Source organism: Coregonus clupeaformis, chromosome 33 (assembly GCF_020615455.1).
Source record: "Coregonus clupeaformis isolate EN_2021a chromosome 33, ASM2061545v1, whole genome shotgun sequence".
In the NCBI taxonomy this organism is placed as follows: domain Eukaryota; kingdom Metazoa; phylum Chordata; class Actinopteri; order Salmoniformes; family Salmonidae; genus Coregonus; species Coregonus clupeaformis.
The window spans coordinates 18336580-18353010 of record NC_059224.1 but is presented as its reverse complement, the minus strand read 5'-3'; the positions used below and the strand labels follow the sequence as shown (position 1 = coordinate 18353010).

The 16431-nt window shown below is 42.5% G+C and overlaps 2 protein-coding genes across 6 annotated transcripts in view; one reads left to right on the top strand and one right to left on the bottom strand.

Moving 5' to 3' along the window:
• Positions 1 to 651: 651 nt before the first annotated feature.
• Positions 652 to 9617, bottom strand: ubxn2a (UBX domain protein 2A). 3 transcript variants are annotated; one of them, XM_041860271.2, is made up of 7 exons: positions 9482 to 9617; positions 6589 to 6654; positions 6392 to 6506; positions 6148 to 6257; positions 5786 to 5923; positions 5407 to 5568; positions 652 to 1466 (listed from the first exon to the last, which is right to left on the bottom strand). In XM_041860271.2, the coding sequence occupies exons 2-7, from the start codon at positions 6630 to 6632 to the stop codon at positions 1283 to 1285; spliced, it is 753 nt and encodes a 250-aa protein (XP_041716205.1). In that variant the 5' UTR covers positions 6633 to 6654; positions 9482 to 9617; the 3' UTR covers positions 652 to 1282. The 3 variants fall into 3 exon arrangements, with proteins under 3 accessions (XP_041716205.1, XP_041716206.1, XP_041716204.1); XM_041860272.2 differs by lacking the exon at positions 9482 to 9617 and adding an exon at positions 7218 to 7397 and having other exon boundaries at positions 5786 to 5833; XM_041860270.2 differs by lacking the exon at positions 9482 to 9617 and adding an exon at positions 7218 to 7393.
• Positions 8467 to 16431, top strand: part of atad2b (ATPase family AAA domain containing 2B) — a 137246-nt gene continuing 129281 nt past the window's right edge. For 2 of the 3 annotated variants that reach the window (XM_041860267.2, XM_041860265.2), the window contains exon 1: positions 8467 to 8695. In XM_041860267.2, the coding sequence (XP_041716201.2) occupies positions 8597 to 8695 (99 nt within the window). In that variant the 5' untranslated portion in view covers positions 8467 to 8596. The remainder of the gene's footprint in view (positions 8696 to 16431) is intronic. The other variant, XM_041860266.2, reaches the window with a different exon arrangement.

Here is a 16431-nt window from a genome sequence, read left to right as displayed (position 1 = left end):
ATGCACCAATGTAAGTCGCTCTGAATAAGAGCATCTACTAAATGTCTAAAATGTAAATTACCGCTATTTCACCACACTGTAAATATTTTATGTAAAACGATTAGTCTTCAAGGAATCCCATCCCAAAAAATTGTACAGCAAAACTTTTCATTATCAGTTGAGAAAAGGTCTAAAGCAGCAAGAAAATGATTGGATAGTTGAAGGATGTAGTTTATTACTGATCAAGAAGTAAGCAGGTGTGGTGCATAGTGTACTGTACATTTAAAGACATGGAATTCAATCTCCACCTTCAGCACATACTGTACCTTCCAATGTCGATATGATATTCGAAACAATAACACTAAAGTATTTAGTCCAGAATGATATGTAATTAACTTACATTTCCTCCAGTCAAATGACTAAACCGCCCTCTAGTGGCCTCATGGGTTTATTAATTTCAGAATTAATAAACATTCTTTCAAAAAACCTGCCGAATATCAAGTCTTTCTATGTCAAACGTTTTTGTTATATTTTTCAGTCTTCTGTGACGTAAAGTGTTACATTGGGATGCAAACTCAAAACTGAATACATTTAAACTCTATATCTGACATGGTACAGGTGTCTTATTTTTTTAAGCACATAACCATGTGTGAGGTGTATACTTTTGTTTCAAAGTAGATTTGTTTAAGACTACCAAGAAACACTCTGTGTGACCCTGTTTTAGCCCACTGCAGTAAAAGGTTAAATGTGATTGCACCTTTTCCATAAAGACAGAATGATGATGAAACAGAATATGTTTTCTTGACGCACACTAGACTATAGCTGCTTAATAATCACCAATCACCCACTCCACATTAACATGAATGCACTTTAAAATAGTGCACAACATTCACAGTGTATTCCATATCCTTAGTAATAGTTACAGAATAGGTAGACGTGTTGAGCTTAGGGATCATTTGACAGACACATAGGAAGATACGGCTGAATTGGCTGTGTTGGGTTTTCATCACATTGCTAGAGCCGTAGTGGAGGCAGTTTGAGCCCTGTTGATGCTCAAGGAGTGATGTGAGATGTCCGCAGTTACAGAGGGAAGTAAAGGAGGCTTGGATGAATGTAAGGGGGGCTGTGACTGGGGAATGGGAGCAACGCCTCCACCCTGGACAGACCATAGAGGGACTACTGTATGTAAGTATTGCCTTCACTTCGGGAGTGAACTAAGAGGGATGTTTCGGTTGGGGAAAGGGTCTGTGTGACCAGTGGGTGGGATTTCAGGGTCTCTGTGAGTGTTCCGATTGGTTAAGACTCAGGTGTGTCCGAAGGGGGCCTCTGTGTTGAGGGGCCTCTGGACGATGACAGCATTAGTTAAGTCCGCCTGCTCCAGACTTAGCTCCTCCTCCCGGAGCTCTCGGAAAGGAAGTGAGGTGGTCAAGATGAAAGGTGAGCCGTTCCTCTGACAGCGCTGGACATAGTCGTGAACGTCACTAATCCTGAGGAGGACACAACACATAGAGACAGAGATGAGCTCACACATACAGACGCATAGAGGGACTCATGCAAGCACACAAACATACGCACAAAATTAGCATTTGCTAACAATTCTGTGAATTCAGAAATTCGGTAAATAAATACTAATAATCACTCATTAGCATATTGTGTCTCGGAACAACATAATAGGAAAATAGTCAAGTATTTCCCCTACAAAACATTGTTCTCGCTTTATCATCTACACATCATTGCTCTCTATACCAGTGGTTCCCAAACAGCGGTGCGCAATTTCGAAATTGTGTATTGCATCATTAGTTTTCCTCTTGTCATGTCAGTCATTGCATACCTTAGAGAGCTATTTATAACTTGTCAGAAAATGTCCAGATCAGCTAGCCCATGTCAGCTAAAGTTTTTCAGCTAGGTTTTTTACCCATAGATTTTGTTGTTATGTTTGGGTCATTCAAATATCACATGAATACACATTAAACATGGCAAAATGTATAGAATTGCAAGAAAATTTTCTTTAAAAATGCAAAATGTTATGTGCACCCCATGGCAAAATGTGTAGAATTGCAGGAAATAAGCTTTAAACCTGCAAATTGTTTTCTCCAACAACAAGAGGGGGGGGACCCTTTTCCCACCAGGTAATGTTCCCCAATGCTAGAAGGTCCTCTGTAGCTCAGCTGGTAGAGCACGGCGCTTGTAACGCCAAGGTAGTGGCGCTTGTAACGCCAAGGTAGTGGGTTCGATCCCAGGGACCACCCATACACAAAAATGTATGCACGCACGACTGTAAGTCGCTTTGGATAAAAGCGTCTGCTAAATGGCATATTATTATTATTATTATTATTATTATTATTATTATTATTATTATTATATATGTGACCGGTTTCAATAAGCTAGCCGTATGTCACACGTCACTACATTTTATATTTAGTCAGAAATCCATTTGCATTGCTAGTTATAGTCTAATGTTAGCTAGCTAGCTAACATTGAACCTAGTTGGTTTGCTTTAGCTACTTTTACTTTTACAGATGCACAATTAAGAGCATCCTGTCGGGCTGTATCACCGCCTGGTACGGCAACTGCACCGCCCACAACCGCAGGGCTCTTCAGAGGGTGGTGCGGTCTGCCGAACGCATTACCGGGGGCAAACTACCCGTCCTCCAAGACACATACAACACCCAATGTCACAGGAAGGCCAACAAAATCATCAAGGACATCAACCACCTGAGCCACTGCCTGTTCACCCCGCTATCATCCAGAAGGCGAGGTCAGTACAGGTGCATCAAAGCTGGGACTGAGAGAATGAAAAACAGCTTCTATCTCAAGGCCATCAGACTGTTAAATAGCCATCACTAGCACATTAAAGGCTGCTGCTGCCTATTGAAATCACTGGCCACTTTAAGAAATGGAACACTAGTCACTTTAATAATGTTGACATATCTTGCACTACTCATCTCATATGTATATACTGCATTCTATTCTATAATATTCTACTGTATCTTAGTCCATGCCGCTCTGTCATTGCTTGTCCATATATGTATATATTCTTAAATCCCATTCCTTACTAGTTTTGTGTATATTGGGTATATGTTGTGAAATTGTTAGATATTACTGCACTGTCGGAGCTAGAAGCACAAGCATTTCCCTACACCCACTATAACATCTGCTAAACAGGTGTATGTGACAAATAGAATTTGATTTGCAGATTTATACTCCAGCATTTCATGCATTGTGGCTACGGGTTGAAATTATGGTTCACCGTGTTTTAATTAATCAATCTACACACAATACCCCATAACGACAAAGCGAAAACAGGTTTTTAGAAATGTTTGCACATTTATTAAAAATAAAAAACAGAACTACCTTATTTACATAAGTACTCAGACCCTTTGCTATGAGACTCAAAATTGAGCTCAGGTGCATCCTGTTTCCATTGATCATGCTTGAGATGTTTCTACAACTTGATTGCAGTCCACTTGTGGTAAATTCAATTGATTGGACATGATTTGGAAAGGCACACACCTGTCTATATAAGGTCCCACAGTTGACAGTGCATGTCAGACCAAAAACCAAGTCATGAGGTCGAAGGAATTGTCCGTAGAGCACAGAGACAGGATTGTGTCAAAGCACAGATCTGGGGAAGGGTACCAAAACATTTCTGCAGCATTGAAGGTCCCTAAAAACACAGTGGCCTCCATCATTCTTAAATGGAAGAAGTTTGGAACCACCAAGACTCTTTCTAGAGCTGGCAGACCGGATAAACTGAGCAATAGGGGGAGAAGGGTCTTGGTCAAGGAGGTGACACCAAGAACCCGATGGTCACTGTGACAGAGCTCCAGAGTTCCTCTGTAGAGATGGGAGAACCTTCCAGAAGGACAACCATCTCTGCAGCACTCCACCAATCAGGCCTTTATGGTAAAGTGGCCAGACGGAAGCCACTCCTCAGTAAAAGGCACATGACAGCCCGCTTGGAGTTTGCCAAAAGGCACCTAAAGGACTCTCAGACCATGAGAAACAAGATTATCTGGTCTGATGAAACCAAGATTGAACTCTTTGGCCTGAATGCCAAGCGTCACGTCTGGAGGAAACCTGGCACCATCCCTACGGTGAAGCATGGTGGTGGCAGCATCATGCTGTGGGGATGTTTTTCAGCGGCAGGGACTGGGAGACTAGCCAGGATCGAGGGAAAGATGAACGGAGCAAAGTACAGAGAGATCCTTGATTAAAAACCTGCTCCAGAGCGCTCAGGACCTCAGAATGGGGCGAAGGTTCACCTTCCAACAGGACAACGACCCTAAGCACACAGCCAAGACAATGCAGGAGTGGCTTCGGGACAAGTCTCTGAATGTCCTTGAGTGGCCCAGCCAGAGCCCGGACTTGAACCAGATCGAACATCTCTGGAGAGACCTGAAAATAGCTGTGCAGCGACGCTCCTCATCCAACCTGACAGAGCTTGAGAAAATCTGCAGAGAAGAATGCAGGTGTGCCAAGCTTGTAGCGTCATACCCAAGAAAACTCGAGGCTGTAGTCACTGCCAAAGGTGCTTCAACAAAGTACTGAGTAAATGGTCTGAATACTTATGTAAATGTGGTAGTGAATTTATTTTTATTTTTATAATTGAGCAAAAATGTCTAAAAACCTGTTTTTGCTTTGTCATTATGGGGTATTGAGTGTAGATTGATTGAAGGAAAAAAATGATTTAATCAATTTTAGAATAAGGCTGTAAGGTAACAAAATGTGGAAAAAGTCAAGGGGTCTGAATACTTTCCGAATGCACTGTATATAGTCAACATGATCTAATATTGATATGAAGCCCCATAGAGAGCCCATACTTCTCTCCCTGTCTCGCCCAGCTACCCATTACATAATAAACACTGCATCTCAGTTATGCAATCCCTCTCTAGGGATTGTATAGATCTACAATGTCAGGTTTTCTGCAGGCAGCAGGCCCCATGCAGCAGAAGACAGAACACATTAGCTAGAAATAGAATGTAATAAATGGACATACCGGTATGTCTTCCCCTCACAACCAAAATGGAACTTTGACTTGAATTGGAATGCCTGTTCTGGGAATTCTAATTCTATGATATAACATGATGCCCAGTGCTAGGGGATAACATGGCCCATGGTGCAGAATCAGGCACGCTAGATCAAGCTAGGATGAATATGAACCATTATGTCATGGTCAGTATGATAACCTTAAAAGACCTGGCTTATTCAGTGTACTGGACATATAAGAATCATGGATGTAAGGATCAACTGCTTAGGGAGGGTACTCTGGGACAGACACATTCCTATACAGTGAGTTCCTATACAGTGAGTTCCTATACAGTTAAAGGGAAAATTCACTGGCCACATCATCATGATTATGCATTTTGACAAAATATAGTTTTTGAGTAGATAGTATATGAGGGGTTATATTAGTGTAATATCCACCTGTGTGATAGGTTGAACCTCTGCACCAGCCTCCTGCCGTCGGCCAACCAGATTTGCAGAGAGGTGACAGGGAGGCCGTGGTCCAGTGTTATCATGGGGATCGGGAGGAACTCCCCCTCCTCGTGCACCGATGGAGACCGGACCACTACTCTGGGAGCAACACTGAACACACGCACACACAGTCAACTCTTTGAAGATGTCAGGTGACAAAACTTTGAAGATGTTTTAGAGTGACACCTAGTGCTATAATATGGCATGACACTATCACCAAGGAAATCGCAAGTACTTCTGACTGAACCATCTCACCTGCCCAGCCTTCTCTCTCCCTGTCTGTCTGTCGATCTGTATGTCTGTCCGTCTGTCTCATTGCATGTCTCACCTGCCCAGCCTGTACCCTGGCCCACTGAAGGGGTGAAAGGTCTTCTTCCTGGGGACATACACCTCCTCTGTTAGATCCTCTACATTCACCTCCAGTTCCTCCTGCTCTGCCCTGCTTTCCAACTCCACAGGCAGCTCACTGGAACCGGACAGACAGGCCAGTCAACCAACCAATCAATCGATAAATAAATACATTTTACAGAGAGAAGATATGAACAAAACTGGTAGATAAATCAGCAAGGAAAGGGGAGGGGTGGGGTGGATGGGAAGATCAGGATCAGAAAAAAAAGCTAGAGTAAGTATATATAGGTAGGACATTTGATCAACTAACCTAGTATATTAAAGTATGAATAGTTGCCATACCCTCGTTTGATGGCTTCCAGGAAATCCTGGTTCTCCTGTACAGAGTAGCTCCTGAACTCCTCGTCATTCAGGGTGAAGCCATCCTTCCACAGTCTCACCACCACCTTCACCTTGGACAACCACCACCACAGGACAACCACAGACTTCAACAGGATGAATTTGTATGAATAGTGATCATAACAATATAATAGGGTTGAGTGGTAGAGTAGACTCTGGATGCAGGACTTCCTGTTTGTTTCCTGACCTTTGAGCCTCCAGAGGCAACATTACTGATTTTCTCCACCTCATCCAGAAGATCCTCCACAGAGAAACTTCTTCTTATAGGAACCTCCTCTTCCTCGTTCTCTGTCCCATCACACCTGGAACAATTATGAAGGTAGCTGATAAAAGTGGCTTGCAAATGTGTAAGTCCTTGGGTGTTAGTCCTTTCAGATCACTCACCAGGTATCATCTTTGTCACTCCCTCTCTTGTCAATGTCTTTCATTATGTGTTCTGCTGTTGTCCATCTGACAAAACCAAACAGGGAAGAAAACTGTGACATGAAGAATATGGGATATCACTTGTTGTGATGCTTTTTAGACAGCAGTTGGGACAAATATATAATCAATAGTATCATTCCATGATTTTAAAGGCACCATATTCACATGCTCAAGTGTCAAATCTGGCTATTAACAATTTGTTTTGATAAATCACGACACGAAAGTGCAATCGATTTAGCCATGCAATTGTAGGCTTGAATAAAACCATTGGAAGCCCGGATCTATTGGGAATGTAGGCCTACTATCTAGGCTACAAAATACAAATAGTAGGTCCTGCCTGTGATGAATAGATCGAAATATTAGTTTGCACTATATATATATATATATTTATATCACATTTATCAAATATCACACGGATTCACGCACACATTCCAACATGCGACATAATTACATAATGCGCGTCTGGCAGACAATATATTTTGCAACTGTGATTCCCTGAAAATATAATCCTAAAATGCATCGCTCGTCGAGTTGTGATTAAATATTAGCGTTTGCACAGAAATAGGCTATACATATCTTTTTTTTTTTACCAGTTCGTGTTCTCGTCTTAATCATGGGCTGCTAGGCTACAGCCAAGTTTCTGATAGGAAGCTCAGGGTGCCGCTCTCTTCTTCTGAGCAATTTCTTTGACGCCAGCGCCGTCTATGCGCTCCAGCTGCCGTAATGTTTTCACTAGCAGCTCACTTGCCACGTTCACGTGCCAGTCGGAACTAGGAAACTCGCTTACCGACTGGTTGTAGTTATACACGTGCCGCGTTCAACCAGTTAGCAAGTCGGAAATGTCCGAGATTCCAGGTTCCGACTAGCACATGAACGCGGTATCTGGTTTGGCCTCTGTGGTGCTGACTGAGCTCAGCAGGTACTGTTTTGTTTTGGTAATACAGTTTGACTGAAATTGATTATTTAACACTTTATAAACTAAACATACTGAATGACATACTGTAGGCTAATTGAGGTGTTTATGATTCATGGTATTTTGTGCATAGTTAAGGAAAGGCGTAGTATGATAGGAATATTATCAGGTTTTTTGTTCAGACTTTTAGCTAGTCCCATCCATCACACGCTCAACAAGAAGAAAACAGATGGTCAGTTCAGATGGCCAACCCCGGTAGTATCCTCTCTCTCTCACACACACAAACACACACGATGCATACGCACAGTGAGTCAAAGACACTTTCAGAATTTTAGCAATATGCTTGGTGAAATAGTAGAACATTCTACTGATTTGCTATGCAAAATAAACATGGCTAAACAGTCTGTTAAGAAATTCACTACAGTTAGGCTACTACAATTAACAATTAATCAGTTATTTGCATGTTCCAGTTGTGCTCGGGCTGGAAACCAAAACAACAGCTGCACGCGCGCACGTGGCTCGACTGTAAATAGCAGACAGCAGGAGACATTTATCATCTTATCAAGTGAAATATCACATTTAATCGAATAAGCTCCGTATTATCAGTTTATTATTATTAAACGAGACAATTAAAGAACCGTGAAAATGTCCGTTATATTAGCTACAAGTAATTGGTTTAAAAACAGTAAAACACAAACGTTTTTGGAAAACTGAAATTACTTACACAGCTAGCCAGTTGCATGCAGTAGAGTTGAGTGGCAAACTTAAAAATGTTATATATATATATATATATATATATATATATGTTTGTGTGATATAGCTACATGCAACTCTTTCAATTCAACATTTTATTTATTCTCATCAAATAACAAAACTTAGGTATTTCTGAAGTCTAGCGCCAGGACTGACCAGCTAGCATTGCAAAGCGGAAGTGGTCCGCGAGCGAATTTTGCCAGGAGAATGAGCTAAAGAGAAATGGCGCCTCAATGCCGTGCTCACTGAGGCAGTGTACGGACGGATAGACAGACTAAACAAGGGCAAATAAGCGGAAAAATCATGGTGAACACAAGAAAGAGCTCTCGGCATGAGCCGAGCACTCTCTTCATCTCGTCCAGGACCCGATCATCCGCCAGGAATGAAGAACATGAAGAACATGTAAGCGGGTTATTTTCTCCACTGCCCGGCTAGCTATGCTAGCTAGTTTTGGCCTCAAGCCGGTTCTCATTGCTTTTTTCATTAAAAAAAGTATACAATATTTGACACCAACATAATTGATTTTACGAATAAATGTGGCTTTGCATGCATTAATGAAAAAGCTTGCCATTAACACGGACGGCATTGCATGACTGATAGCTTGCAGGTTAGCTCGTTGGTAGCTCCAAGTTGAGTTCCCTTTGTGTTGCCCCTGTGCTACTATGTCTACCGCACTGGCTCACTGACTGGCAGGAGATAAATTAGCTTGCTAGCTAGCCTGTCTTGGCGTGTCACTCGACAGCTTAAAACAAAGAGACACGGGGCAGTTGACGTGTTGAATGTTATCGACAAGCATGTTGTATTGCTAACCGTGTTTATCGCTATATGTAAAGAACCGACAGGCTAGTGCTAACTAGCTTGTTGTGGGGGAAGGGAACTCGAAAGGAACCATTGTGATTCACTACAGTTGGCTCGCTAACGTTCTCTATTAAGCTAGCTAGCTTGAAGTTGAACTCGCTGAACTTTTTTGTTTGGAAGAAATTTGAAGTGATCAACTACGGGCTACTGTTGACTTAATATTAAGGCGGGTTTCGTTTATTTCAGGTTAAAATGTCGGATCTGAAGCATTGTCACAACAATAACGATCCAAAATGTAAACAATATGATGTAACGTACGTTATACATAAATGTAGCCAGCTGTTGTGGATACAATTACACATTGCCAAATGAAAATGTATATTTTCTTACCCTCTTGAGTGTTTTACTGATTTCTATTGTCCATTTGTAACTTAACGTTAGCTACTCTGTCATGATCATGGAAATATTGCGTCAATTGTGCGGTGTTGAGTAAATTTAAACTTTCCAGTTTGACTCACTAGGTTTGAGATTATACCTGAACATAGTCCACAGGCCGACAGATGGCGATATTGAGTCATTCCATTTTACCGTCCAAGGGGAATCCATGCAGCTGGCTAACGTTATACAGTCTTATCCCCTGTGGACCGCTTCGCACATAAAACATTCTCCATTCAGGCTACAAAGGCGTCGATTTCCGGGAAAATATGTGCGCTTTCTTTATGAAACACCGTTTTCCACCACCATGCTATGCGGCTAATGCTACTTCCATTCAGACCAAGGGTAAACAATAGACTGCTGCAACCTGATTGGCTGAACACAATACGCAACATCGGGGACTAGCATTTAGCCACTAGCATGGTGGTGGAAAATGGTGTTTCATAAAGAAAGTATCTATATTGTCCCAGTTTTTCCCCCGCCATTAAATCAAGTTAAGGAGCCTGAATGGAGAATATTTTAAGTACGAGACGGCCACATGGATATGAGTGTATAGCAGGCTGCATGGATTCCCATTGGAGGATAAGATGAAACAGCTTAATATTGCCATCTGCCGGCCTTTGGGCTAACCTTAACAAAGATACACTGTACTGTTCATGTATTTTAAATGAAGGAGATTAGTCTTTAAATTAAATTCAGTTTTTTATCGCCATTTGCCAACAAAAAGCAGGACAAACAGATCTGGAGCCAGGATAGTGGTTCCAGTCCTTTTATAGGTGCCCCATTTTCTTGTATGGCTGCAGTGCAGTCTCACCTCAACAACAGTGTCAGAGTTTTTGACATAAGTATTCACAGGAGCGCAGACGCACGACGGGCTGCGAGGAACAGTGAGCGAGCGTGAGCAAGTGTGAATGGAATGCTGAGTGAAAGATTGCACCTAAGGACTGTGTTCTGTTTAGTCATTGATGTGTGATTCACATTTCTCCTTGTCTCATCTGGCTGATAGTCAGATTAGTCTCCCTGTAGGCTGCTAGCAGTGGTCTATGGCATCAGACAGGCTATTGTGTCATATCAATAAGGATGGAAGGCTTACAGACTGTGAAGGACATACAAGTACCAAGGACATGGCATCTCTTTGTCCTCCTCGGTGTGGTATGGTTCAGTAGGGCTGGGAATTGCCAGGGACCTCAGGATACAATATTATCCAAATCATTTTATTTGTCACATGCTTCGTAAACAACAAGTTTAGACTAACAGTGAAATGCTTACTTACGGGCCCTTCCCAACAATGCAGAGAGGAAAAAAGTAATAACACAAGGAATAAATGCACAATAAGGAATGATAATTTGGCTGTATACAGGGGGTACCAGTAATGAGTCGATGTGTAGGGGTGCAAGGTAATTGAGGTAGATATGTACATATAGGTAGGGATAAAGTGACTAGGCAACGGGATAGATAATAAATAGTAACGGCAGCGCAAGTGATGAGTCAAAAGAGATTCGTGCAAAAAGGGTCAGTGCAGATATTCCAGGTAGCTATTGGTTAACTATTTAACTAACTATTTAGCAGTCTTATAGCTTGGTGGTAGAAGCTGTTCAGGGTCCTGTTGGTTCCAGAATTGGTGCATCGGTACCGCTTGTCGTGCGGTAGCAGAGAGAACAGCATATGACTTGGGTGGCTGGAGTATTTGAACATTTTTAGGGCCTTCCTCTGACACTGCCTGGTATAGAGGTCCTGGATGGCAGGGAGCTCGGCCCCAGTGATATACTGGGCCGTACGCGCTACCCTCATTAGCGCCTTGCAGTTGGATGCTGAACAGTTGCCATACCAAGCGGTGATGCAGCTAGTCAAGAGGCTTTCAATGGAGCAGCAGTATAACTTTTTTCGGATCTGAGGGCCCATGCTGAATCTTTTCAGCCTCCTGAGGTAGAAGAGGCGTTGTCGTGCTGTCTTCACGACTGTGTTGTGTGTGTGGACCATGATAGTTCCTTAGTAATGTGGACACCGAGGAACTTGAAGCTCTCGACTTGTTCCACAACAGCCCGTCGATTTGGACAGAGGCGTGCTCGGCCCTCCGTTTCCTGTTGTCCATGATCAGCTCCTTTGTCTTGCTGATGTTGAGGGAGAGGTTGTTGTCCTGTCACCACACTGCCAGGTCGCTGACCCTCCTCCCTGTAGGCTGTCTCATCGTCCTTTGTGATCAGTCCTACCACCGTCGTGTCGTCTGCAAACTTAATGATGGTGTTGGAGTTGTGCGTCGCCACGCAGTCGTGGGTGAAGAGGGAGTAAAGGAGGGGACTAAGCACGCACCCCTGAGGGGCCCCCATGTTGAGGGTCAGCCTGACAGATGTTGCCTACTCTCACCACCTGGGGGCGGCCCGTCAGGAAATCCAGGATCCAGTTGCAGAGGGAGGTGTTTAATCCCAGGGTCCTTAGTTTAGAGATGAGCTTGGAGGACACAATGGTGTAGAACGCTAAGCTGTAGTCAATTAACAGCATTCTCACATAGATTTTACTTTTGTACAGGTGGGAAAGGGTAGTGTGGAGTGCAATAGAGACTGCGTCGTCTGTGGATCTGTTGAGGCGGTATGCGAATTGGAGTGGGTCCAGGGTCTCTGGGATGATGGTGTTGATGTGAGCCAAGACCATTCTTTCAAAGCATTTCATGGCCTCAGATGACAGTGCTACGGGGCGATAGTCATTTAGACAGGTTAGCTTGGGGTTCTGGGGCACAGTGACTCGTGGTCTGCTTGAAACATGTAGGTATTACAGACTGGGTCAGGGAGCGGTTGAAAATGTCAGTGAAGACACTTGCCAGCTGGTCAGCGCATGCTCTGAGTACGTGTCCTGGTAATACGTCTGGCCCTGCGGCCTTGTGAATGTTAACCTGTTTAAAGGTCTTGCTCACATCGGCTACAGAGAGCGTGATCACACAGTCGTCTGGAACAGCTGGTGCTCTCATGCATAGTTCATTGTTGATAGCCTCGAAGCACGCATAGAAGGTATTTCGCTTGTCTGGTAGGCTCGTGTCACTGGACAGTTCTTGGCTGGGTTTCTGTTTGTAATCTGTGATAGTTTGCAAACCCTGCCACATCCGACGAGTAGTAGGATTCCATCTTAGTCCTGTATTGACACTTTGCCCGTTTGATGGTTCGTTGGCGGGCGTAGCAGGATTTCTTATTAGCGTCCGGATTAGTGTCCCGCTCGTTGAAAGTGGCAGGTCTAGCCTTTTAGCTCAGTGCGGATGTTGCCTGTAATCCATGGCTTCTGGTTGGGATATATACGTATGGTCACTGTGGGGACAACGTCGTCAATGCACTTATTAATGAAGCCGGTGACTGATTTGGTAAACTCCTCAATGCTATCGGATGAATCTGGACCATATTCCAGTCTGTGCTAGCGAAACAGTCTTGTAGTTTAGCATCCGCTTCATCGGACCACTTCCGTATTGAGGGTGTTACTGGTACTTCCTGTTTGAGTTTTTGCTTGTAAGCAGGAATCAGGAGGAGAGATTTATGGTCAGATTTGCCAAATGTAGGGAGAGCTTTGTATGCCTGTCTGTGTGTGGTGTAAAGGTAATCTAGAGAACAGGTGACATGGTAGTAGAAATGAAGTAAAACGGATTGAAGTTTTTATGCATTAAAGTCAACGGCCACTAGGCGCGCCACCTCTGGGTGAGCATTTTCTTGTTTGCTAATGGCCCTATACAGCTCGTTGAGTGCAGTATTAGTGCCAGCATCAGTTTGTGGTGGTAAATAGACAGTTACGAAAAATATAGATAAATAGTATGGTCTACAGCTTATCATGAGGTATTCTAACTCGGGCGAGCAGAACCTCGAGACTTATAATAGCGAATTTCCATGGAGGCTGCTAGCTAAATATGCTAACGAGCGCAAACGAAAATAAACAAATTGCAAAGACAGGAAATTTAGCTCATAAAGTTATACATGTATAATTTGGAGCTACCGAATGTCATTTTTGGTGAGTTTGGACATTTACAAGCGAATGTGAACGACAGACATTGTGCAAATGAACAAAGTTTTGATGCATGCTTGTCTGAAGGAAGAACAGTACTGGCTCTCCAGCAGCATGTCTACATGCTGTGTCTGTGTGGAGTAGGGCGACGGGCCTGCCTACTCTGCTCGGAGAAGAGGGGGGGAGGAGCAGACTGGCTGAGAACAGAGAGGAGAAAAAATGCAAGGAAATCAAGATGGCAGTGGCAGCTGTACAAATATCTCATCCAAAGGGCTTTGACTTCTCAAACACGCAGAAAGGTAACACAATATGATGCCCGTCACCGTAATTCAACCACTTACTTAGGGTGTTTTCACACTTGGTCCCTTTCAGCCAATCTTTGTGAACTCAGTGCGGTTGCTGAATTTTTTGTGCAGTGTGAACACTCCAAATGAACTCAGACCCCTCAAAAGAGCTCCTGAACCGAACTGAGACTGTCTCGAGAGGTGGTCTGAGTTCGAATCTCTTGAATTCCGAGATCCAGTTCCATTTTTTAGGGCAATGTGAACGCAAATCTCCCCAGGTTCGTTTGTCATTGTTACCACACACTAGACTACTGCAACACCGTTTCCCTTGCCATAAACTCTCACGTTGGTGCCACTAAAGAGAGAAGATGATGTGCATGTTCGTGGGAAAATGTGTGCTGTTTTTGGATATTGATTAGCAATTTTTCAAGGACGCACATAAATTCCAGAATGTGTGCAGTTTTTAGTTAAGATTATTTGTTTGCAATATGTGATCTGAGAGCTTCATAAGCTGTTTATGGATTGTAGGGTTTGAATAGTGTGAGAAGACCACCTATTTGGTGAGAATCACACCATAGCGTACAAAATCTATTCTAGCTCATAAAGGGGCAGTAGCCTACTTTGGGTGTACAATTTTCAATTACAGCATTATCTATTGTGCAGTTGTGTATATATATTGCTATTTATTCTGTTAGCAATACAATTTAGGCCTACATGTAAATAGTATCTTCTGATTACAATTATTGTATCATATATTTTAATTAAATACAATCTGTTAGCTTCCAAAGTATAAGTAGATATATCTAGCTGTCCGATAACACGTTCCGATTGAATGGCTTGTCCTGTACTTTGTAAAAACCCAGAGTGCATGTTGGAAAAAGATATTGGTTCCTTTTTAAACATAGCAATGTGAATGCAAAGAGGACTCGGTCCACAAAATAGGTGATGTAAACTGGCAAAATAGTTCAGTCCTCATTCAAAGGCAAGGGCAGTGTGAATACAAAGATAACTGAGTTATTTTGCTTTATTTATTTTTTACCCCTGTTCACTTTAAAGAGGACTGAGATTGGTTCTTTTAAAGAGGCCTATATGTGAAAACACCCTTAGATAGCAAGTTAAACTTAGGGGTCGTGTTATCGCATTGTTCTGCGTACTAAACGCAGGATTTTTTTTTGCTGCATAAGAAATATCTTGCTGCTGTAAACGCAGATCTAAAATGCTTCTTATTGTAATTTCTGCTCGGCATCAGACTAATTTTGTGCTTCAGTTGCACTTCTCCACTCAGATGAGAATTCACCAACAGCATTTTATCAGCAGAGAGTGCTCTGAATGATGTGTAGCTACTTTTCTCCAGTAAAATGCAAGATTCATTTTATATTAGGAACTGTAGCTCGCTACATTCTTTCTATGATAGGCCTAAACAGTAGAAATATGATGGCCATGCATCGTTTTTGCAAAAAAGCTCATTTACTGGTGTGGCTGCCAGCCAAATAGCGTTGCACTTCTGTTGTCATCTAATGAAAATTAAGCTATATTCTGCCGAATGTGTTGCACTAATGTATTTTCTGTGAAGGAAACTGTAGTTGAATGTCCCTGATCACTTTATTGAAGCAAAAAAACACGGACTTTCAATATAAAATGAAACTGTCAATACACAGCTGGTCTCACCTGCTCCCGCTTTCTCCCATTGTGCTATTTACAAACAAACACGTAACTGGCTCAACTTTTCTGGGGAACTGCATAAGCTTCATAATGGAAAATAATGTGACCGGTGAAATGGAGAACGCAATCTGCTTTATCTCCTAACGCATTGCACAAGTTGACTGCAGGTATTTACTTAAAAAATAGCTACAAATATTAAACTGTGAATGTAGTTTCAACGGTATTGCAAAACCATCCCGTGGCTATTTCCAAATATCCCAGTATACGGTATATACGGTATACTGCCCAAGCCTACTTCAGATCAAGTTGATATGATAGTCTCGAACGGAGCTCATCCACTTTATTCTCCAGTGATTGCATGTTCGCCAATAGAACGGCGGGTAGAGGCGATTTATCCACTCTCCGATTTAGTCTCGTCAGGTATCCCCCACGCCGGCATCTACAGTGCCTTGCAGAAGTATTCATCCCCCTTGGCGTTTTTTCCTATTTTGTTGCATTACAACCTGTAATTTAAATGGATTTTTATTTGGATTTCATGTAATGGACATACACAAAATAGTCCAAATTGGTGAAGTGAAATGAAAAGCATAACGTGTTTAAAAAGAAAATCTAAAAAATAAATAGTGGAAAAGTGGTGCGTGCATATGTATTCACCCCCTTTGCTATGAAACCCCTAAATAAGATCTGGTGCAACCAATTACCTTCAGAAGTCACATAATTAGTTAAATAAAGTCCACCTGTGTGCAATCCAAGTGTCACATGATCTCAGTATGTAAACACCTGTTCTGAAAGGCCCCAGAGTCTGCATCACCACTAAGCAAGGGGCACCACCAAGCAAGCGGCACTATGAAGACCAAGGAGCTCTCCAAACAGGTCAGGGACAAAGTTGTGGAGAAGTACGGCTCAGGGTTGGGTTATAAAAAAATATCCTAAATTTTGAACATACCACGGAGCACCATTAAATCCATTATAAAAAAATGGAAA

Coding starts and splice junctions, on each gene's coding strand:
- ubxn2a (XM_041860271.2), bottom strand. CDS start 6,632: ATGAAAGACATTGACAAGAGAGGGAGTGACAAAGATGATACCTG. Junction 5,924..6,147: donor CTGGAAGCCATCAAACGAGG/GTATGGCAACTA, acceptor GTCCGGTTCCAG/TGAGCTGCCTGTGGAGTTGG. Junction 1,467..5,406: donor AGGTTCAACCTATCACACAG/GTGGATATTACA, acceptor TGTCCTCCTCAG/GATTAGTGACGTTCACGACT.